Source organism: Petromyzon marinus, chromosome 61 (assembly GCF_048934315.1).
Source record: "Petromyzon marinus isolate PM22_M1 ecotype Great Lakes invasive population chromosome 61, UKy_Petmar_22M1.pri1.0, whole genome shotgun sequence".
Taxonomy (NCBI): domain Eukaryota; kingdom Metazoa; phylum Chordata; class Hyperoartia; order Petromyzontiformes; family Petromyzontidae; genus Petromyzon; species Petromyzon marinus.
This window is the reverse complement of record NC_133727.1, coordinates 2,491,259-2,515,974: the sequence shown is the minus strand read 5'-3', so window position 1 is coordinate 2,515,974 and position 24,716 is coordinate 2,491,259. Positions and strand designations below refer to the sequence as shown.

Genomic DNA, 24,716 nt, shown 5'->3' with positions numbered 1-24,716 from the left:
TAGGGGGGTGGGGGGTCCCCTCGGCCAACATGTCCAGGAGCCTCACAGCCATTGTCGGTGACATTGTTCACCATCTGGTCACGGGGTGCAGAAGATCGTACGCGGTCAGCGAGTCCGGATGGTTGGCCACTTGGCCGCTCGCCACTCTTGGGTGGCATTGGAGAGGCTGCATTGCCCCCTTGTGAAAGAAACGCATATTTTGTGAGCATTTGTGTGGAAAATAGAGACACACCTGGCGACGTCAATTAACCAGAGCTCAATCGCATTGCTCTCCCCGCCTGAACAGACCTGCCCATGAACCACCCGTGACGTACACCACTGGGCCGCCGATTTAAGAAGCTTCCCCCGTTGTTTCACAACTACCGCAACGGGAGATGGAATCGAACCAGTGACCTCTGGTTTAAAAGTTACGCAGTAGCAGCAACAGCTGCAGCATCAGTTCAGGTTTAACATGACCTATACAATTACATCATTCGAACTGCGCCAGGACAGTGGACGAGCTTGGGCCGGTCGACTCCTCGCTCGAAGGGATCATGCAAGACAGTCAAGAATGGTGGCAGCCACGGAATGGAGCACTTCTGGGAGGGCGTCTACCGGGAGGGATGGAGCGTTGAATCATTCTCGATTTGAAGTTTCCGTGACTGCAATGATCCATATTCTTTGGTTCTTTCGGTAAAGTCACGTAGGTGGGAAAAAAATAATAAAAAATAAAATAAAGTAAATCACGACGTTCCGATTGCAACACAAGCAATCATCATCAGGTGTGACAACCACAGCAATATATTTTTTAACTTCATTCGCCCCCTCCGTTTTGTGAGTTATTTAACTGCCCTAACTCTGGCTTCTCCCCCACTTCAGTAAAAAAAATTGCATCAATTCGTGTGCAATCTGTAAGGCCGCGGTGACACAGACCTATTTCATGGAAAGGTTATAATCCCTTGTTCATCACGACGTCCCTTTTACTTTGATGTCTCAATAGCGTTACGGAGATCACGTGACGTGAGGGTTCGGCTTTTGTAGTGAGGGTTGAGTTAACGACGAGGAGGGGGGAGGAGGCGCCTCGCCCCCCCCCCCATGTGGAGTGACGTCACCCGCTAATTAATATTAATTGGGGGGGGGGTGTCCATTTGGAAGACGTCACCTGGTCATGATTATTAATGAGGGGGGCCGTTCGATGTGGAGTGATGTCACCTGTTCACGATTATTAATGAGGGGGGCTGGTCGACGTGGAGTGACATCGACACACAGACATTCTTGGCTCATTATCGTCGTAAATTGTCGGGTTCGGCTCATCGCTGATTTACACAGTGGCACAAAGTGTGTGCGTGGTGGTGGCTGGCACGTGAGGGTCGTGTATGTTGCCCGCATGCCCCATCCACCTCATGCCCCCGGGCAGCCTCCGACAGGGGGCCAAATGGGTGCGGCCCAGGCTGGAGAAGAGATGGGCTGATGCGGAACATGAGGATCTGTGATTGAGCGGGCTCGCCCACGGCGGTGCCAAGATCGCCCTCTGGAGAAGGCTCAGCGAAGGAAGCTGCTGAGCAGTTGGTGCCAGTCGCCCTCCAACAATAGTGGCGGGTGGAGGAGTGACGCTCGCAACGAACGAGCAGAGCAGCCTCAGTCAACACATGGCACCTGAATCTGTCCTATAGCCTCCTTCCTGCCAGCAGCAAGAGTCGTCGACACTCCCACGTGGCCTCAAGGTACACCTAGCCTGGCACAAGCACCGCGGTCACGTCACTGCCAATTCGTGGCGAATGGCAGTTGTCAATGTGCGTGCGTTGGGCTCGTTCTCCCCCCGATTCTGAACAGCGACGTGGTGTGTGCGCGCGAGTTCAGCGTGGAAACGATCACTTCCTCGGCATCGCTTCCTCAGCATCGCCAACTCGCCGATTCACTCATTCCCTCACTCACCCCCTCACTCGTCCACCCACCCACTCGCGCGCACAATCACGCGCACGCGCGCGTTATGAAAATCAACTTTAATCCAGCACGGTGTGTTGGGGAGAGGGAGGGGGGGTCACAGTACTGGAGCTGCTACTCGTAGCCACGTGACGACTAACGTTGAGGACGTTCATCACAGATAGGACGTAATAGCAAAACATGGTGACGACTGACAACACTACGGACGACTGATCGTTAGAACAACTTCAATAACGCAAAGGAAAATTACGACCACGGCCATCACACGAGGCAGTCATCTTGACCTGCACAGCAACGAGTCGAGCGTTCACGTCCTAACCCCCTGGGCCTTCCTCACTTGGGCGACAGCACGTGGCTGCCCAGCGCAGTGGAGGCTGCAGCAGCGTGGGTTGGTGGATCACGCACAGATCATGGTGTGCCAAACTCCCTCCCCCCCCGCGGGTTGAGGTCGAGAGCCCGTAACCCTGTCTCGCCGGGAGAAGTCGGCACGGCAAAGTGTGGACTCATCTCTCTCCGTTCCATACTACCTCTGCCTTGGACGGGAGTCAGGGAGGAGAGCGGTACCCTGGCTCCGACAGGAGAAGATGGTAACGGTAAAGTGCGTACCTATCTCAATCCGTTCCATCTGTATGGGGGATAGAGTGTTTCCCCCTCTCACGCGTGGGTTTTATCTGGTTCTGTCTGTACGGGATAGAGTGTTTCCCCCTCTCACGCGTGGGTTTTATCTGGTTCCGTCTGTACGGGATAGAGTGTTTCCCCCTCTCACGTGTGGGTTTTCCCTGGTTCTGTCTGTACGGGATAGAGTGTTTCCCCCTCTCACGCGTGGGTTTTATCTGGTTCTGTCTGTACGGGATAGAGTGTTTCCCCCTCTCACGCGTGGGTTTTCCCTGGTTCTGTCTGTACGGGATAGAGTGTTTCCCCCTCTCACGCGTGGGTTTTATCTGCTTCTGTCTGTACGGGATAGAGTGTTTCCCCCTCTCACGCGTGGGTTTTATCTGGTTCTGCCTGTACGGGATAGAGTGTTTCCCCCTCTCACGCGTGGGTTTTTTATGGTTTTGTCTGTACGGGATAGAGTGTTTCCCCCTCTCACGCGTGGGTTTTCCCTGGTTCTGTCTGTACGGGATAGAGTGTTTCCCCCTCTCACGCGTGGGTTTTCCCTGGTTCTGTCTGTACGGAATAGAGTGTTTCCCCCTCTCACGCGTGGGTTTCCTCCCACGTGTGTATAAACGCTCAATAATTGCCCGATAGCGCCTCTTACAACATCGAGGGCCGCAGAGCTTGGCCAATTGTTGGCAGTGCCGGCTCCTCACCGCTGCGCGGCTGCTGCTGCTGCTGCTGCCGCCTTCCCGTACCTCGTCCGTGGTTCCTCCTCCTCATGGCGCCTCGGAGTCGCCCTCTCTCCCTACGAGAGCGAGGGAATAGTGTTTGGTGGCGCTTGCGATACAAAGGGACGTTGCAGGATACTAATTTACTTCGTTACATTCTGACCTCCGTTGCTGTGTTGCGATCACAGGCGAATTTACTTGGCGGTGGTGCTGCTTTGGCAGTGGTTGCACAAACAACAACACCACCACCACCACCAACAACTCTGTCTCTCTCTGTGTCTGTGTGTGGCCTTAAGAGGTAAAAAGAGCGTGGAGCGTGTAACGTTGACTCAATTGCTCGATCCACAAATACGAAGTGGGGGAGGGCATCATCATCACAGCAGCGATGATAATGCCACTCCGCTACTCCTCCTTGACGCAATCATCCTCGATGTAGAATCACAGCTGCTGCTCTCCACATCAACATCACGCACATGAAAAGGAATACATGGATGCTATAGACTTACACAGAGACCCATAGGTTCACACAGAGATCTACAGCTACAGACCCATAGACTCACAGAGATCCATAGAGTAGCACAGAGATCTACAGCTACAGACCCATAGACTCACACAGAGATCCATAGAGTTGCACAGAGATCTACAGCTACAGACCCATAGACTCACAGAGATCCATAGAGTTGCACAGAGATCTACAGCTACAGACCCATAGACTCACAGAGATCCATAGAGTAGCACAGAGATCTACAGCTACAGACCCATAGACTTACACAGAGACCCATAGGTTCACACGGAGATCTACAGCTACAGACCCATAGACTCACAGAGATCCATAGAGTTGCACAGAGATCTACAGCTACAGACCCATAGACTCACAGAGATCCATAGAGTTGCACAGAGATCTACAGCTACAGACCCATAGACTCACAGAGATCCATAGAGTTCACACAGAGATCTACAGCTACAGACCCATAGACTCACACAGAGACCCATAGGTTCACACGGAGATCTACAGCTACAGACCCATAGACTCACAGAGATCCATAGAGTTGCACAGAGATCTACAGCTACAGACCCATAGACTCACACAGAGATCCATAGAGTTGCACAGAGATCTACAGCTACAGACCCATAGACTCACAGAGATCCATAGAGTTGCACAGAGATCTACAGCTACAGACCCATAGACTCACAGAGATCCATAGAGTTGCACAGAGATCTACAGCTACAGACCCATAGACTCACAGAGATCCATAGAGTAGCACAGAGATCTACAGCTACAGACCCATAGACTCACACAGAGATCCATAGAGTTGCACAGAGATCTACAGCTACAGACCCATAGACTCACACAGAGATCCATAGAGTTGCACAGAGATCTACAGCTACAGACCCATAGACTCACAGAGATCCAAAGAGTTGCACAGAGATCTACAGCTACAGACCCATAGACTCACAGAGATCCATAGAGTTGCACAGAGATCTACAGCTACAGACCCATAGACTCACACAGAGATCCATAGAGTTGCACAGAGATCTACAGCTACAGACCCATAGACTCACACAGAGATCCATAGAGTTGCACAGAGATCTACAGCTACAGACCCATAGACTCACAGAGATCCAAAGAGTAGCACAGAGATCTACAGCTACAGACCCATAGACTCACAGAGATCCATAGAGTTGCACAGAGATCTACAGCTACAGACCCATAGACTCACACAGAGATCCATAGAGTTGCACAGAGATCTACAGCTACAGACCCATAGACTCACAGAGATCCATAGAGTTGCACAGAGATCTACAGCTACAGACCCATAGACTCACACAGATCCATAGAGTTGCACAGAGATCTACAGCTACAGACCCATAGACTCACAGAGATCCATAGAGTTGCACAGAGATCTACAGCTACAGACCCATAGACTCACAGAGATCCAAAGAGTAGCACAGAGATCTACAGCTACAGACCCATAGACTCACAGAGATCCAAAGAGTAGCACAGAGATCTACAGCTACAGACCCATAGACTCACAGAGATCCAAAGAGTAGCACAGAGATCTACAGCTACAGACCCATAGACTCACACAGAGACCCATAGGTTCACACAGAGATCTACAGCTACAGACCCATAGACTCACAGAGATCCAAAGAGTTGCACAGAGATCTACAGCTACAGACCCATAGACTCACAGAGATCCATAGAGTTGCACAGAGATCTACAGCTACAGACCCATAGACTCAGAGATCCATAGAGTAGCACAGAGATCTACAGCTACAGACCCATAGACTCACAGAGATCCATAGAGTTGCACAGAGATCTACAGCTACAGACCCATAGACTCACACAGAGATCCATAGAGTTGCACAGAGATCTACAGCTACAGACCCATAGACTCACAGAGATCCATAGAGTTGCACAGAGATCTACAGCTACAGACCCATAGACTCACAGAGATCCATAGAGTTGCACAGAGATCTACAGCTACAGACCCATAGACTCACAGAGATCCATAGAGTTGCACAGAGATCTACAGCTACAGACCCATAGACTCACACAGAGATCCATAGAGTTGCACAGAGATCTACAGCTACAGACCCATAGACTCACAGAGATCCATAGAGTTGCACAGAGATCTACAGCTACAGACCCATAGACTCACAGAGATCCAAAGAGTAGCACAGAGATCTACAGCTACAGACCCATAGACTCACAGAGATCCATAGAGTTGCACAGAGATCTACAGCTACAGACCCATAGACTCACAGAGATCCATAGAGTTGCACAGAGATCTACAGCTACAGACCCATAGACTCACACAGAGATCCATAGAGTTGCACAGAGATCTACAGCTACAGACCCATAGACTCACAGAGATCCAAAGAGTTGCACAGAGATCTACAGCTACAGACCCATAGACTCACAGAGATCCATAGAGTTGCACAGAGATCTACAGCTACAGACCCATAGACTCACACAGAGATCCATAGAGTTGCACAGAGATCTACAGCTACAGACCCATAGACTCACACAGAGATCCATAGAGTTGCACAGAGATCTACAGCTACAGACCCATAGACTCACAGAGATCCAAAGAGTAGCACAGAGATCTACAGCTACAGACCCATAGACTCACAGAGATCCATAGAGTTGCACAGAGATCTACAGCTACAGACCCATAGACTCACACAGAGATCCATAGAGTTGCACAGAGATCTACAGCTACAGACCCATAGACTCACAGAGATCCATAGAGTTGCACAGAGATCTACAGCTACAGACCCATAGACTCACACAGATCCATAGAGTTGCACAGAGATCTACAGCTACAGACCCATAGACTCACAGAGATCCATAGAGTTGCACAGAGATCTACAGCTACAGACCCATAGACTCACAGAGATCCAAAGAGTAGCACAGAGATCTACAGCTACAGACCCATAGACTCACAGAGATCCAAAGAGTAGCACAGAGATCTACAGCTACAGACCCATAGACTCACAGAGATCCAAAGAGTAGCACAGAGATCTACAGCTACAGACCCATAGACTCACACAGAGACCCATAGGTTCACACAGAGATCTACAGCTACAGACCCATAGACTCACAGAGATCCAAAGAGTTGCACAGAGATCTACAGCTACAGACCCATAGACTCACAGAGATCCATAGAGTTGCACAGAGATCTACAGCTACAGACCCATAGACTCAGAGATCCATAGAGTAGCACAGAGATCTACAGCTACAGACCCATAGACTCACAGAGATCCATAGAGTTGCACAGAGATCTACAGCTACAGACCCATAGACTCACACAGAGATCCATAGAGTTGCACAGAGATCTACAGCTACAGACCCATAGACTCACAGAGATCCATAGAGTTGCACAGAGATCTACAGCTACAGACCCATAGACTCACAGAGATCCATAGAGTTGCACAGAGATCTACAGCTACAGACCCATAGACTCACAGAGATCCATAGAGTTGCACAGAGATCTACAGCTACAGACCCATAGACTCACACAGAGATCCATAGAGTTGCACAGAGATCTACAGCTACAGACCCATAGACTCACAGAGATCCATAGAGTTGCACAGAGATCTACAGCTACAGACCCATAGACTCACAGAGATCCAAAGAGTAGCACAGAGATCTACAGCTACAGACCCATAGACTCACAGAGATCCATAGAGTTGCACAGAGATCTACAGCTACAGACCCATAGACTCACAGAGATCCATAGAGTTGCACAGAGATCTACAGCTACAGACCCATAGACTCACACAGAGATCCATAGAGTTGCACAGAGATCTACAGCTACAGACCCATAGACTCACAGAGATCCATAGAGTTGCACAGAGATCTACAGCTACAGACCCATAGACTCACAGAGATCCAAAGAGTAGCACAGAGATCTACAGCTACAGACCCATAGACTCACAGAGATCCATAGAGTTGCACAGAGATCTACAGCTACAGACCCATAGACTCACACAGAGATCCATAGAGTTGCACAGAGATCTACAGCTACAGACCCATAGACTCACAGAGATCCATAGAGTTGCACAGAGATCTACAGCTACAGACCCATAGACTCACAGAGATCCATAGAGTAGCACAGAGATCTACAGCTACAGACCCATAGACTCACAGAGATCCATAGAGTTGCACAGAGATCTACAGCTACAGACCCATAGACTCACAGAGATCCATAGAGTAGCACAGAGATCTACAGCTACAGACCCATAGACTCACAGAGATCCATAGAGTTGCACAGAGATCTACAGCTACAGACCCATAGACTCACACAGAGATCCATAGAGTTGCACAGAGATCTACAGCTACAGACCCATAGACTCACACAGAGACCCATAGGTTCACACAGAGATCTACAGCTACAGACCCATAGACTCACACAGAGACCCATAGGTTCACATAGAGATCTACAGCTACAGACTCATAGACTCACAGAGATCCATAGAGTTGCACAGAGACCTATAGATTCAGTTACAGGCCCATAGACTCACACGGAGATCTAGATTCAGATACAGACCCATAGTCTCACAGAGTTCCATACTCACACAGAGATCTATAGATTCACATACAGACCCATAGTCTCACAGAGATCCATACTCACACAGAGATCTATAGATTCACATACAGACCCATAGTCACACAGAGTTCCATACTCACACAGAGATCTATAGATTCACATACAGACCCATAGTCTCACAGAGATCCATACTCACACAGATCTATAGATTCACATACAGACCCATAGTCCCACAGAGATCCATACTCACACAGAGATCTATAGATTCACATACAGACCCATAGTCTCACAGGGATCCATACTCACACAAAGATCTATAGATTCACATAGGGATCTCTATACAAAGGAAGGAGTGCAGTAGTGCATCACATCTGTGATGCACATCACATCTGTGATGCACTACTCCACTCCTTCCTGACGGAATCACGCGGCTCATCAGCCACCTCAATGTAAGAATCACAGCTTTTGCTCAATAACGAAATCAGCCACACGAAGACGAAGAAGACATTGATAATGGGCGACGTTTCGGACAATGGGCCTTCTTCATAGCACAGAGAGGGGGCAGAGAAAGTGGATTGCTCTGTCTCCACTGCACGACCTCCCTGTCTCTACATCTCCGACTTCTCTGTGCTATGAAAGAGGGCCATTGCCTGAAACGCCGCCTATTATACACTTCATAGGGCAGTACGGCAAGTCATCTCAGTGGTCTGACTAGTCACCGCTAAAATCCAGAGTGCGGTGTGTGTGTTAGCTCGTGGCTAAACTCAACGGCGAATATATGAAAGCGTTATGGACCTACCCTAGGTCGGCTCAGCCTTGAATGAGTACGTGGCACAGTTTATAGAATATCAGCAACTTGGGAGACAAAAGCGTCCGGGAGTGGTGCTGGCCACACCAGAGGTGTACCGTGCCGGCCTTCATCGGTGCTACTCGCTAACAGCGCTTGCCCTAACAAGACTGCGTGGGCAGAGCGTCAGTGTCACAAAGCATTGTGTATAGACTTGGAACCCAGAGTGACTCCCAACCACACAGATACTGCGTCCTCTCATCAACCACCACCACAGTGCTGGTCACAACAGCTCACTCACCCGATCGATCATTCACTCACCCAATCACTCACCCACTGAGTCGTTAACTCATCCGCTCACTCTCCCACTCATTCACCCACTTACCAAACAACTCATTCACCCACTCACCAAATCACTCATTCACTCACACATTCACCCACTCATCCCTCTGCTCACCCGCTCATGCGCTCACTTGACCCCTGACTGATGCACTCACTCACCCAATCATTCAGCCGCTCATAAAATCACTCATTTACCAACTCACCTAATCACTCATTCACTCACCCATCTATTCACTCACCCACTCTATCACAACTTCCGTGGTTGCTATTCAGTCACCTCTTCCCAGTCAGCTCTTCACAGCAACTCCCATATTCACAGTCAGCTCTTCACAGTTTTCTTTAGTTCTCTTCACAGGAGCTCTTCTCAGTCACTCCGAGCCTCAAACAAATCCATATGAGGTAGTCATCCTCCCCACTCCTTCATTCCCACTCCACCAGATCCTCCCTCCTCTCACTCCTCCTCCAAGTCCTATCCTCCCAGCCCTCCTCACCACCGCCATCACCACCACCACCTCCTCTCACCCCTCAACTCTTCCATCACCACCTCTTTGCTGTCGTCACCACGTGGATACGCTGTAGGGGTACAAGGTTCCCTCCCTCCGGTTCATGGTCACCGTAATCACCCTTCTCGTCCTCTCTTCCTTTCACTAACTCCTCGACCTTCAATCAGCACCTCCCCCTCCACCACAGTCCGGGTGTCTCCATCACAACCACCTCTTGGCCACCGCCTCCCCGTCACCACCACCGCCTGGCCACCGCCTCTCCCCATCGCCACCGCCGCCGCCGTCGTCACCACGTGGGCATGCTGTCGGGGTACCAGGCGCGCCCGAGCAGGCGCGACACGTCGCCGTGCACCTCGTCGAGGCTGCCGTAGCGCTGGTCGGGCACCAGCACCTCCTCCATGATGGAGAGCTGCGCCAGGCGGGCGCCGCACATCCGCACGAACTGCACGAACGCGGAGCACGACACCTCGCACTCGCCCAGCCCGATCGCCGAGAGGCTGCCGCAGCGCTCGGCGATGCGCAGCAGCTCCTCGTCCAGGGGCTGCAGGCCGTTGGCGCACACCACCAGCTCGACGAGGCGCGGGCAGTGCAGGCCCACGCGGCCCAGCACGGCCTTGCTCACCGAGCGGCCGAAGTAGAGGTGCGTGACGGGGGTGGCGTCGCGGAAGAACGGCTCGAACTCCTCCTCGTCGCCCACGAAGAAGTACATGACGAGGTTGACGTGGGGGGAGTGGGTGAGCAGCGCGTCCCAGCTGGAGCGGCGGATGGAGTGGAAGCGCCGCGACGCTGGTCCCAACGTCGCCGGCTCGGCGCTCACCACGTCCACGCGCAGGTGCTCCAGGTGGACGTGGCGCTCGGACGACAGCGCCAGCAGTAGCGCGTCGCTCAGCACGTGGTAGTTGAGAGCCAGCTCGCGCAGCCCGTGGCACTGGTCGGCCACGCACAGGATACCTGGGAAAAGGGCGGCGGGGGGGGGATATCACACCTGGCTGGCAATGTCGCAGATCCTCAATCGGTGATATCACGCAGGGCTGGCAATGCTGCCGCTCCTAAATGGTAATATCACGTAGGGCTCGCAATGCCGTAGAGGTTTCACGTCGGGCAGGCGATAACACAGAGATAAGTCACAGGAGGTACTGCCGCTCCTCAGTGTAGTATCAGATAGGAGTAGGCGCGCGCAGAGCGTCGCGGTAGGTGTCGTCACTCACCAGAGGGCGACACGTGCGGGCAGCTGCTCATCTTGAGCAGCTTGAGCGTCTCGCTGTTGTTGGCCACGAGCACCTTGAGGGAGGGGTCGTCCACCGGCGTGTCGTCCACCTTGAGTGAGCACAGCGACTTGGAGTTGACGAACACCACGGTGAGGGCCGACACGAAGTAAGCCTGGTGGGCGCATGCGGTCGGGGGGGGGGGGGGGGGGAGGGAGGGAGGGTTGGGGCGGTGGAGGAGACGAGCGGCGGTCGACGCGCGTCCCCGTTGCCACGCGTCTGCCCTCGCGGGCGACGCCGCCCGACGGTGGCACATTGGCGGCGTAAACATCGCCGCCAATGTGCCAGTCGCGTCCCCGAAAGAAGTTTGACACACGTACACATGCACAACCTCCGCCGCCAATACCCTAAACCTGCCCAACCACGTGTCCATAGGAGGAAGAGGAAGGGGCGGGGCCTAAACAGGAAAAGGCGGGGCACAAAGAAGAAGGGGGAGGGTTCTAAAAGGGAAAGGCAGAGATGAGAGGGGTGGGGCCTACTCTGGAAGAGGTGGGGCCTAAGGAGTAATGGGGTGGGGCATAAACAGGAAGGGGTGGGGCCTCAGGAGTAATGGGGTGGGGCATAAACAGAAAGGGCCAGGGCCTACAGAGGTTGAACTTCCCTGTTGAGTTCAGGTAACAAAAACGTGGAATCAAAATACGTGCAGCGTGACTTTAGTGCCACAAACGTGGCCGCAGATCGACTCAAATAATAATATCAACTTGCAACCAGAACAGCATCCCCTCGAGAGGGATGACTGCGAGGCGCGAGGAGAAATCACAGACAAGTGGGAAAGGCAGCAGCCAGGCAGTGAGCCGGTGGTACCAACAATCGCCCAAGCTCTGCAGTCCTCTATTAAGATCTTATCGGCCAATTGATGGGTGTTTACGTGTGGGAGGAAAATGCTCATACAGATGGAGCAAGTGGCGTCCACACATTTGCTGCGGGAGAGTTATTCTCGAAATCTGCCGCGGCGAGTGATTTGGCGAGTGGGGTTGAGTGCACGAGAGAGTGTTGATAAATCTGGCTGTGAGAATCGTTCTCTAACTCACCATCCACAGCGAGCTGTGCGAAAAACGATCGTAACAACCGGTGCTTTGTTAAAACCTCGTGCACCACGTAACAAGTTCATTGGTTTGGACGTGCCGGGTGTGGTTATGCTGTCGGTGGTGGTGGTGGTGATGGACGCCCGATGCATTAACCAGGGCGGCCGCCAGGTTCGAACCCCGAACCTCTGCGCCAAGTGTCCCGAGCCCCACTAAACCTTGGACACGTCGAGGAAGCTCGGCCGTGCCGTGGAGATGAGGCCCAGCGTCTTGAGCGAGCAGTTGACGAGCTGCGACAGGATATTGCACGCCGCCTCCGCGGACTCCTTGCTGCTGTCCACCTGTGACAAAGGCAAAGGTAAAGATCCCCATGTAGTCTACACAGCCCGTCGGGGCGGGTGCAGTTTAGCGAGCACCTGTGCGGGGACCCGGCGACCCGAGCAAGAATTGAACTCGGAGACCTGAGTTCAATTCCCGCTGAACACCAACATCACTGGCGATTATATTAAACGGGTGACCCCTATTAAATGAGTACCCGATGCGGTGTTTAAAACTTCGGCACGGGGAGACAAAGGCGGCAGAGCACGGTGTTGGCGGCTACACCACCCCATCCTATGCTGTGTCGGCCTTCATCGGTGCTACTCGCGAACAGCCCTTGCCCCAACAGTCTGTTAAAGGCTTCACAGGGGATCTTTATGTCTGAGTGTGTATGTGTGTGTGTATATATATCCGTGTGTACGTATCATTTCATGGTTGCTATCTATGTGGCAGTCCACACCCCGGTCACCCTTGCAAGCGAGATGTTCCATCTCAAGGGACTTTATATTCAAAGCTAATAATTCAACAAGTAATAACATTAAGTAATATTTTTGTTTGTTGGCAAACATCCAAACGCTGAGAAATGACATTGCGAATCGCTCAATATTGGGATGGCACACGGCAGCAACATTGCTACTCATGGGGGGCACCCCTCCTCGGCAGCCTCATTCACCAACGACCAGGTACAGTGAGGGAAAAAAATATTTGATCCCCTGCTGATTTTGCACGTTTGCCCACTGACAAAGAAATGATCAGTCTATAATTTTAATGGTAGGTTTATTTGAACAGTGAGAGACAGAATAACAACAACAAAATCCAGAAAAACGCATGTCAAAAATGTTCTAAATTGATTTGCATTTTAATGAGGGAAATAAGTATTTGACCCCCTCTCAATCACAAAGATTTCTGGCTCCCAGGTGTCTTTTATACAGGTAACGAGATGAGATTAGGAGCACACTCTTAAAGGGAGTGCTCCTAATCTCAGCTTGTTACCTGTATAAAAACACCTGTCCACAGAAGCAATCAATCAGATTCCAAAGTCTCCACCATGGCCAAGGCCAAAGAGCTCTTCAAGGATGTCAAGGACAAGAGTGTAGACCTACACAAGGCTGGAATGGACTACAAGACCATTGCCAAGCAGCTTGGTGAGAAGGTGACAACAGTGGGTGCGATTATTCGCAAATGGAAGAAACACAAAAGAACTGTCAATCTCCCTCGGCCTGGGGTCTCCATACAAGATCTCACCTCGTGGAGTTGCAATGATCATGAGAACGGTGAGGAATCAGCCCAGAACTACACGGGAAGATCTTGTCAATGATCTCAAGGCAGCTGGGACCATAGTCACCAAGAAAACAATTGGTAACACACTACGCAGTGAAGGACTGAAATCCTGCAGCGCCCGCAAGGTCCCCCTGCTCAAGAAAGCACATATACATGCCCGTCTGAAGTTTGCCAATGAACATTTGAATGATTCAGAGGACAACTGGGTGAAAGTGTTGTGTTCAGATGAGGCCAAAATTTAGCTCTTTGGCATCAACTCAAGTCGCCGTGTTTGGAGGAGGAGGAATGCTGCCTATGACTCCAAGAGCACCATCCCCACCGTCAAACATGGAGGTGGAAACATTATGCTTTGGGGGTGTTTTTCTGCTAAGGGGACAGGACAACTTCACCGCATCAAAGGGACGATGGACGGGGCCATGTACCGTCAAATCTTGGGTGAGAACCTCCTTCCCTCAGCCAGGGCATTGAAAATGGGTCGTGGATGACCCAAAACACACGGCCAAGGCAACAAAGGAGTGGCTCAAGAAGAAGCACATTAAGGTCCTGGAGTAGCCTAGCCAGTCTCCAGACCTTAATCCCATAGAAAATCTGTGTAGGGAGCTGAAAGTTCGCGTTGCCAAACGTCAGCCTCAAAACCTTAATGACTTGGAGAAGATCTGCAAAGAGGAGTGGGACAAAATCCCTCCTGAGATGTGTGCAAACCTGGTGGCCAACTACAAGAAACGTCTGACCTCTGTGATTGCCAACAAGGGTTTTGCCACCAAGTACTAAGTCATGTTTTGCAGAGGGGTCAAATACTTATTTCCCTCATTAAAATGCAAATCAATTTATAACATTTTTGACATGCGTTTTTCTGGATTTTTGTTGTTATTCTGTCTCTCACTGTTCAAATAAATCTAAACTTAAAATGATAGACTTGTATTTTTGTCAGTGGGCAAACGTACAAAATCAGCAGGGGATCAAATACTTTTTTCCCTCACTGTATGCCCCCCCCCAACCAACACCTGTGCTGCTGCCCCCCGCTATAAAGTTGGGTCTGGAACTCCATCCAGACGTCAGCGTTGTTGATCACCTTGACGCTGACGTACCGCTGGTGCGTCGAGTGGCGCACGCCTCTGCTCACCTTGACGCTGACGTACTGCAGGTGCGTCGAGTGGCGCGCGATGATCTGCTGGATGAGGTCGGGATGCGTGGCACGGAGGTAGGACGACGCCGGCTGGCTCAGCTCAAACTCGAAACGACGCCACAGCTCCGGCCGGTGGAACGCCTGCAAATGGGGGGGGGGCGGGGTGGGGCACGGCTCAGGAAGAAGGGGTTGTTTTTCCACTGCAGAAGCCGAGCCGAGCCGTGCCACTGACGTCGCGGGCAATAAACGGCCGTAGATGCGTTCAGGTCGTGTACAGTCCAGTACTGACCGACGTCACGCGGGATTGCGAGCGAGCGGAAAATGCTCGTCGGTGACGCGGACATTCCGCGTCCTCGCGGCGCACCGGCTGACATCACGCGCGTGGCGAACGCGTCGCCGTTAGCCCCGCACCCTGGCTCTGCTTGGCCCCGAGCCAGATTCAGAGGCATTGCGAGATCGGCGGCGGTGACATCACGGTTGGGCTCCGGCCCGGCTCGGCAAACGGCGAATGGAAAAACGCACGTAGGCTTTTGAGACCAATATTAAATTTTGCGGGTTTTACTCGCCGTCACGTAAGTAACAGCTAATTGGCACGTTTTTGTTCACGTGATCAAACCTTACTCGCGTGGCGGTGGGTTAATTTTCGCGACCTAACCCAAAATCCTTTCTCGTGGAAAAATGCACGCATGCCGTGCTGGCTCGGCTCAGGTGTGCGTTTAAGAGTAATTTGACTGCTGCTCTAAATTTCCACGTGATGATGATGATGCTAAGTCACTCGGTTGACCTGTCATTCGTGATAGCCAGGTCACTTCTGGAAAAAAAAGCTACGTAGTAGCTCAGTGAGCCTTACCTAGTCAAGTAAAATAAAAAGCGCCAATGAAAAAAGGGTGAGCGGTAGGAGCAGGCACTCAACTACTAAACTAAACTATTTTTTATTGAACCAGGTAATGCCCACTAGGCTATGTAGATTAATTCAGAAGCGACCTGGCCACAAATGCTAGCACAACGAAGTGGCTCATCGTGTAGAGATTTATAGCAGCAGCCAAATCCTCTAAAGGCACGTTGTTGTTTCTAAATGTGGAGAGGAAAACCAGATGACCCGGAGAAAAATCAACGCAAACAGGAGCAGGCATCGTCAGGATCGGGGTCGAACCTATGACCTCCTGTATACCGGGCGAGGTAGTTAACATCTCTAAGCCACTGTAATGATGATGAGACACGCAAACTCCAAATATACAGCAGGCAGGCATCGTCAGGGTCGAAACCTCCGACCGCCTGTATCCCAGGCGAGGTAGTTAACATCTCTGAGCCACTGTGATGATGATGATGAGAGACACGCAAACTCCAAATATACAGCAGGCAGGCAGGCATCGTCAGGGTCTGGGTGGAACCCACGACCTCCTGCAGACCAGCCAAGGTAGTTAACATCTCACCACAGAGAGAGAGAGAGACACGCAAACTCCAAATATACAGCAGGCAGGCATCGTCAGGGTCTGGGTGGAACCCACGACCTCCTGCAGACCAGCCGAGGTAGTTAACATCTCACCACAGAGAGAGAGAGACACGCAAACCCCAAATATTCAGCAGGCAGGCAGACAGGCATCGTCAGGGTCTGGGTGGAACCCGCGACCTCCTGCATACCAGGCGAGGTAGTTAACATCTCACCACAGAGAGAGAGACACGCAAACTCCAAATATACAGCAGGCAGGCAGGCATCGTCAGGGTCGGAGTGGAACCCGCGACCTCCTGCATACCAGGCGAGGTAGTTAACATCTCACCACAGAGAGAGACACGCAAACTCCAAATATACAGCAGGCAGGCAGGCATCGTCAGGGTCTGGGTGGAACCCACGACCTCCTGCAGACCAGGCGAGGTAGTTAACATCTCATCACAGAGAGAGAGAGACACGCAAACTCAAAATATACAGCAGGCAGGCAGGCAGGCATCGTCAGGGTCTGGGTGGAACCCACGACCTCCTGCAGACCAGGCGAGGTAGTTAACATCTCACCACAGAGAGAGAGAGACACGCAAACTCAAAATATACAGCAGGCAGGCAGGCAGGCATCGTCAAGGTCTGGGTGGAACCCACGACCTCCTGCAGACCAGGCGAGATAGTTAACATCTCACCACAGAGAGAGAGAGACACGCAAACTCAAAATATACAGCAGGCAGGCAGGCAGGCATCGTCAGGGTCTGGGTGGAACCCGCGACCTCCTGCAGACCAGGCGAGGTAGTTAACATCTCGCCGCCACTCACCTGGTTCCACGAGCGGCACACCTGGCATGCGCGTGCCCGCTGCACCAGCGGCAGCCAGGTGAACACGTGCAGCAGCAGCTCGGCAGGCAGCCGGCCCCAGTCCGGGGCGGCCTCGCCCAGGCAGGGGCCCGGGAAGCCGCAGTGGGGGCCGCAGGGGCCCCCCCGAGACGAGCACGCGGAGGAGGAGGAGGCGACGTCGCCGTCTTGGCCCTGTTGACCCTGGCCGTCTTGGCCCAGTCCGTCTTGGCCCAGGCCCTGTTGACCCTGTTGACCCTGGCCGTCTTGGCCCTGGTCGTGATGGCTCAGGACGTCTTGGCCGTCTTGGCCAAGTCCGTCTTGGCCCAGGCCCTGTTGACACTGTTGACCCTGTTGACCCTGGCCGTCTTGGCCCAGGCCCTGTTGACCCTGGCCGTCTTGGCCCTGTTGACCCTGGCCGTGATGGCCCAGGCCCTGTTGACCCTGTTGACCCTGGCCGTGATGGCTCAGTCTGTCTTGGCCCAGGCCCTGTTGACCCTGTTGACCCTGTTGACCCTGGCCGTCTTGGCCCTGTTGACCCTGGCCGTGATGGCCCTGTTGACCCTGGCCCTGTTGACCCTGGCCGTGATGGCCCAGGCCGTCTTGACCCTTCTTGTTGTTGAGCTGCGTGATGGACGACGACCTGGAAGAGGAGGATGACGACGTGGAGGCGGCGGGGACGTGTAAGAGCGCGGCGACCCTGGCGTTGAGTCGGACCTCCGGCTGGTGAGCGGAGTCGCCCACGGGCGCCGCCGGCCACACCGCGGCGGCCGCGGTGCGGCCGTGGTCGAGGCGCGGCGTGGCCGGCGCGAAGCCGTGCCCGCGACCTCGCTTGCTCGAGGTGGGCCCGGCGGTCCCGAGGCCACCGCCGTTGTTGTTGTTGTTGATGGTGGTGTTGTTGTTGTTGGTGGTGGTGGGGTTATTGGTGGTGTTGGTGGCTCCGCGCTTCTTCATGTCGCCTGCGCCGGGGGAGACGCGCGCGAGCGAAGGAGAGCTGATAACATCGCCACCATCATCATCATCGTCGTCATCGTGGTCGTCGTCGCCATCGCCGCCGCCAACGCTGAGCTAAGTGGATCACGTTGCCATGGCGACCGTAACACGACCGCTAAAGCCGCTGCCTCGGTGACGTGGGGCGGTGGGGGGGAGGGGTGGTGAGGGGGTGGGGTGGGGGGAGGAGTGGTGAGGGGAGGGGTTAGGGGTGGGGGGATTGGGTGGGGGGAGGTGGGGGGGGTGGTGAGGGGGTGAGGTAGGGGGAGGTGAGGGGAGTGAGGATGGGTGGGGGGGGTGAGGGGGTGGGGGGGATGGGTGGTGAGGGGGTTGGCTGGGGGGAGGGGCGGTGAGGGGGTGGGGGGAGGGGCGGTGAGGGGGTGGGGGGAGGGGTGGTGAAGGGGTGGGGGGAGGGGTGGTGAGGGGGTGGGGGGAGGGGTGGTGAAGGGGGTGGGAGATTGTAGGGAGCTCCGCTCCACCCCGACACACACAACAAGAGAGACGTTCACTGTGTCTGTCACTCGCCGTGTCTCTCTCTTTTTTTTTCATCGTAATCATCATCATCGCCATCATCATCATCGTAATCATCATCGCCATCATCATCGCCATCATCATCATCGTAATCATCATTGCCATCATTGCCATCATCGTAATCATCATCATCGCAGTCATCATCATCGCAATCATCATCGCAATCATCATCGCAATCATCATCGCAATCATCATCGCAATCATCATCTGCGCAGTGGCACCACGCCAGCCTAGCAGTAAGAAGGGGCCCCTGGGTTCGATTCCCAACTCGGGCGCCTTTCTGTGAACCCCCCCACTGTGTGTGTGTCATGTGTGTGTGTGTCATGTGTGTGTCATGTGTGTGTGTCATGTGTGTGTCATGTGTGTGTGTGTCATGTGTGTGTCATGTGTGTGTGTCATGTGTGTCATGTGTGTGTGTCATGTGTGTGTGTGTCATGTGTGTGTGTCATGTGTGTGTCATGTGTGTGTGTGTGTGTGTCATGTGTGTGTCATGTGTGTGTGTGTTATGTGTGTGTGTTATGTGTGTGTGTCATGTGTGTGTCATGTGTGTGTGTCATGTGTGTCGTGTGTGTGTGTCATGTGTGTGTCATGTGTGTGTGTGTCATGTGTGTGTCGTGTGTGTGTGTCATGTGTGTGTCATGTGTGTGTGTCATGTGTGTGTCATGTGTGTGTGTCATGTCTGTGTGTCATGTGTGTGTGTCATGTGTGTGTGTGTCATGTGTGTGTCATGTGTGTCGTGTGTGTCGTGTGTGTGTCATGTGTGTGTGTCATGTGTGTGTCATGTGTGTGTGTGTCATGTGTGTGTCATGTGTGTGTGTCATGTGTGTGTCATGTGTGTGTGTCATGTGTGTGTCATGTGTGTGTGTGTCATGTGTGTGTCATATGTGTGTGTCATGTGTGTGTGTGTGTCATGTGTGTGTGTGTCATGTGTGTGTCATGTGTGTGTGTGTCATGTGTGTGTCATGTGTGTGTGTGTGTCATGTGTGTGTGTGTGTTATGTGTGTGTGTCATGTGTGTGTCATGTGTGAGTGTCATGTGTGTCGTGTGTGTGTGTCATGTGTGTGTCATGTGTGTGTGTCGTGTGTGTGTCATGTGTGTCATGTGTGTGTGTCATGTGTGTGTCATGTGTGTGTGTGTGTCATGTGTGTCATGTGTGTGTGTCGTGTGTGTGTGTGTCATGTGTGTCGTGTGTGTGTCATGTGTGTGTGTCATGTGTGTGTCATGTGTGTGTCATGTGTGTGTCATGTGTGTGTGTCATGTGTGTGTGTGTGTCATGTGTGTGTGTGTGTCATGTGTGTGTGTCATGTGTGTGTCGTGTGCGTGTGTCATGTGTGTGTCATGTGTGTGTGTCATGTGTGTGTGTCATGTGTGTGTCATGTGTGTGTGTGTCATGTGTGTGTCATGTGTGTGTGTGTGTCATGTGTGTGTCGTGTGTGTGTGTCATGTGTGTGTCATGTGTGTCATGTGTGTCGTGTGTGTCATGTGTGTGTGTCATGTGTGTGTGTCATGTGTGTGTGTCATGTGTGTGTCATGTGTGTGTGTCATGTGTGTGTCATGTGTGTCGTGTGTGTCGTGTGTGTCATGTGTGTGTGTCATGTGTGTGTCATGTGTGTGTGTGTCATGTGTGTGTCATGTGTGTGTGTCATGTGTGTGTCATGTGTGTGTGTGTCATGTGTGTGTCATGTGTGTGTGTCAGTGTGTGTGTCAGTGTGTGGCGGGGAGCGGTAGTGCAGCGGTTAGCGCGCTGCGCTATGAACCTGGCGACAGAGTTCGATTCCCGCTCATAGCCAACATCAGTGACGATTATCTGAACCGGTCCCGGGCCTCCCCTAGGTCGACTCAGCCACAAATGAGTACCTGGTGCGGTGTGCAGTAAACATCGCCACTAGGGAGACAAAGGCGGTCGGACGTGGTGCTGTCCACCCACCTCCTCGTGTACCGTTCTGGCCTTCATAGGTGCTCGCTAACAGCACTTGCCCCTACATTCTTTTACGGCTATATTGGGGATCTTTGTCTTTTATCATGTGTGTGTGTCAGTGTGTGTGTGTCAGTGTGTGTGTGTCAGTGTGTGTGTGTGTCAGTGTGTGTGTCAGTGTGTTATGGGGAGCGATAGTGTAGCGGTTAGCGCGCTGCGCTATGAACCTGGCGACCCGGGTTCGATTCCCGCTCACGGCCAACACCAGTGACGATTATCGGAACCGGTCCCGGGCCTCCCCTAGGTCGACTCAGCCTCAAATGAGTACCTGGTGCGGTGTGTAAACATTGCCACTAGGGAGACAAAGGCGGTCGGGCGTGGTGCTGGCCACCCACCCCCTCGTGTACCGTTCCGGCCTTCATAGGTGCTCGCTAACAGCACTTGCCCCTACAGTCTGTTAAGGCTATATGGGGGATCTTTGTCTTTGTTTTTGTGTCAGTGTGTGCGTGTCAGTGTGTGTGTCGTGTGTGGTCAAGGGATGGCTCCCTATTGGTCAACCACTTTATGTATGCCGATGATTTGGTAATTGCTGCTCATTCAGAGGAGGAGTTGGAGACGCTGCTGCTGAGACTGGAGCTTGCCACTAAGAGGTGGGGCCTTACCATCAGCCCCACCAAAACTAAGCACCTGCCTGGGTATTTTGTACCATCGGACACTCCACCCCCACAACTCCCAATCGGTGATGGGGCAGTTGTGGAGAGAGTAGAGAGTTTCCCATACCTGGCCAGTGTGCTCATGACCGGCTCCAGTTTAACAGCAGAGGTCTCACTCCGAATCAGTCGAGCGGCAATATCTTCTCATCGGTTGCGTAACGCTGTGTGGAAGCTGCCTGGTCTGTCGCTCCGCACTAAGCTTCAGGTCTTCTCGGCCACGGTCATTCCCTCCCTTCTCTATGCTTGCGAAACGTGGACCCCCCTAATGGAACATCTTCACCGGTTAGAAACATTTAGGCTAGCCTGCCTACGATCCATCCTGGGTTTAACCAGGCTGGATTGTGTGAGGAGCTCACAAATCCTCGAAAGATCTGGACAAAGTCCCATTGGTGAGCACCTCCGGCAGGCAAGGCTGCGTTGGCTGGGTCATGTATCCCGCATGCCCAGCCACCGCATGCCCAAACAGCTTTTGTTCGGCCGGATCGAGGGGGCTAAACGAACGCGGCACGGGCTAGAGAAGAGATGGAGTGACGTGGTGCAGGAGGATGTGGAGCTGAGTGGACTTGCCGATGACTGGTACCAGCGGTGTCAAGATCGGCCTCTGTGGAGGAGGCTCGTGAAGGACGCTACTAGGCAGTTGGAGGCAGTCGCCCTTCAACAACGGAGGGCGGAGGAGCGACGCTCACAACAACGAGCGGAGTGCCGGGTGGCTAAAGCACAGCAGGTTGGCACAGTAGGGGGCACAGGTGGTGCATCAGCCAGTCATCTCGGTCATCTCAGTCAGTCGACCCGTGGCACTTGGGTCTACCCCGTGACCTCCTGCCAGCGGGCGTTCGACACTTCACGTGGCCTCAAGGTGCACATGGCCTGGCACAAGCGTCGTGGTGACGTCACCGCCACTTAGTGGCGAAAGGCGGTTGTTGTTGTTGTGCCATGTCTGTGTATCATTGTGTGTGTGCCAGTGTGTGTGTGTCATGTGTGTCTGTGTGTGTGGGGAGTGGTAGTGTAGCGGTCAGCGCTACGCTGCACTACGAATCTGGCGACTCGAGTTCGATTCCCGCTCGCGGCCACCAACACCGGTGACGATTATCTGAACCGGTCCTGGGCCTCCCCTAGGTCGACTCAGCCTCAAATGAGTACTTGGTGCGGTGTGTAGTAAACATCGTCAAAGGCGGCCGGGCGTGGTGTTGGCCACCCACCCCCTCGCCTTAGCACTTTCCCCAACCGCCTATTAAAGGCTACACGAGGGATCTTCTCATCCCATAGCTCAACCCACACCCAAGGTGGAACTGGTACATCGGTCAAAATATCCTCGTAAAAAAAGCCGAGTCTTTGGGACTACGCTGAGGCTGTCCACGCAGAGTAATCAAGTGGAACCGTGATAACAAAATACAAATCAACTCCTTAAAAAACATTTTTTTTTTAAACAACGGTTTTATTTTAAAGTGCACTCAAAATTTTAAAAGAAAAAAATCAACACCTTCGTAAATAACGCTGCGTGTGGCAATGCTTCTTCATAACACATTAAAGGGTCATTGCCCGAAACGTCGTATTTTCTATGCATGGCCTTGTAAAGGGTCCCACGTGTACACACGCACGCGCGCGCGTGTGTTGATGTGTACACGGAGCATGTTGTTTGTGTTTGCGCATCGTTGCCAACATCACCAAATAATTTGGAATGATGACATTCGTGATTCACTACGATTATAATTCACACAGCACGACGGCGTGCACAATAAGCAACTGCCAGGTGCCAATGATGGCAATTACACATTCATATGGCAGGGCCGAGTCTATCCAGAGGACGAACCACTGTTACACCAAATAACAAAGATCCCCCGTGTAGCCTTTCACAGGCTGTTGGGGTAAGGGCTGTTGGCGAGCATCACCTATGAAGGCCAGGGCGATGTGGCCTTAGGGGAAGGAGGTACAGGACCACCGCTTCAGATATAATCATCACAGGTGTTAAACTAAAAATATTTAATATTTGCTAGATTTGAAGCTTTCGTGACTGCAAGGATCCATACTCTTTGGTTCTTTTCGGTAAAGTCACTGCGCTTCGAGACAGTCTGGTCCCTTCACCTGATGAAGGCCGCTTGTGTTGTGGCCGAAACGTCGTGATTTTTGTTGCTTTATTTTCTACCTACGTGACTTAATATTTTACCAGGTAAAGCCCATTGAGCGATGTAGCTCTCGGCTCCGCATGGGTTCCTGGCGGAGGGCAGAGCCGGGCGACCTCAGCCCCTGGGTAGGCGAGGCTCGCACGGGGCAGCGGCGAGGGCAGGGAAGGTAGGGCAGGGGTGCGATGCGTTAGGGCACGGGAGGAGGAGGGAGGATGGGAAGCCTTGAGGAATGAGAGGGAAAGGACGCGCGATGTGAAGGGGAGGTGAGAGAGGGGAAGAGCAGCTCAAGGAAGGGCAGCTATAGGAAAGGCAGCTATAGGAAGGGCAGCTATAGGAAAGGCAGCTATAGAAAGGGCAGCTCTAGGAAGGGCAGCTCAGGCAGCTATAGGAAAGGCAGCTATAGAAAGGGAAGCTATAGTAAGGGCAGCTATTGGAAGGGCAGCTATAGAAAGGGCAACTATAGGAAGGGCAGCTTTAGGAAGGGTAACTATAGGAAGGGCAGCTATAGAAAGGGAAGCTATAGTAAGGGCAGCTATAGGAAGGGCAACTATAGGAAGGGCAGCTTTAGGAAGGGTAACTATAGGAAGGGCAGCTATAGAAAGGGCAGCTATAGGAAGGGCAGCTCAGGCAGCTATAGGAAAGGCAGCTATAGAAAGGGCAGCTATTGTAAGGGCAGCTCTAGGAAGGGCAGCTATAGGAAGGGCAGCTATAGGAAGGGCAGCTCAGGCAGCTATAGAAAGGGCAGCTATTGTAAGGGCAGCTCTAGGAAGGGCAGCTATAGGAAGGGCAACTATAGGAAGGGCAGCTATAGGAAGGGCAGCTATAGGAAGGGCAGCTTTAGGAAGGGCAGTCAGTGCAGCCGGTGGCTGTCTCTGTGCGGTGTCTATCTCTGCCGTGTCTCTCTCGTGACGTGTCTCTGTCTCTGCTGGATCTCCCCGCGTCTCCGTCTCTCTCTGCTGTCTCTGAATGTTGTTGTTGATGTCGCTGCTGCTGTCTCATCGTGCTCAGTTTCTCCGCACGTGTCACCCTCGCACGTGCAGAGCAAACCCCCCGCTCACCCCGCCCCTCTATCCCCCACTCACCCCGCCCCTCCAACCCCGGCTCAACCCGCTCCTCCATCCCCCACTCACCCCGCCCCTCCACACACGCGTCAACCCCGCCCCTTCCATCCCCCACTCACCCCGCCCCTTCCATCCCCCACTCACCCCGCCCCTTCCATCC

General features: G+C 52.9%; 1 protein-coding gene across 1 annotated transcript; it reads right to left on the bottom strand.

The window, feature by feature from the left end:
* Window positions 1-1,967: 1,967 nt before the first annotated feature.
* On the bottom strand, window positions 1,968-18,370 carry FBXL3 (F-box and leucine rich repeat protein 3). Its single transcript, XM_032976929.2, has 5 exons — window positions 17,209-18,370; window positions 14,950-15,093; window positions 12,446-12,568; window positions 11,146-11,317; window positions 1,968-10,888 (listed from the first exon to the last, which is right to left on the bottom strand). The coding sequence occupies exons 1-5, from the start codon at window positions 18,175-18,177 to the stop codon at window positions 10,224-10,226; spliced, it is 2,073 nt and encodes a 690-aa protein (XP_032832820.2). The 5' UTR covers window positions 18,178-18,370; the 3' UTR covers window positions 1,968-10,223.
* Window positions 18,371-24,716: the final 6,346 nt, after the last annotated feature.

Bases quoted from the DNA above. Each gene is read 5' to 3' on its own strand.
- FBXL3 (XM_032976929.2), bottom strand. From the start codon at position 18,177: ATGAAGAAGCGCGGAGCCACCAACACCACCAATAACCCCACCACCACC. The intron at 15,094-17,208 runs GTGAGTGGCGGC...CCCCATTTGCAG, and splicing joins TGTGCCGCTCGTGGAACCAG to GCGTTCCACCGGCCGGAGCT. The intron at 12,569-14,949 runs GTGAGCAGAGGC...CCTTTGTCACAG, and splicing joins TGCAGTACGTCAGCGTCAAG to GTGGACAGCAGCAAGGAGTC.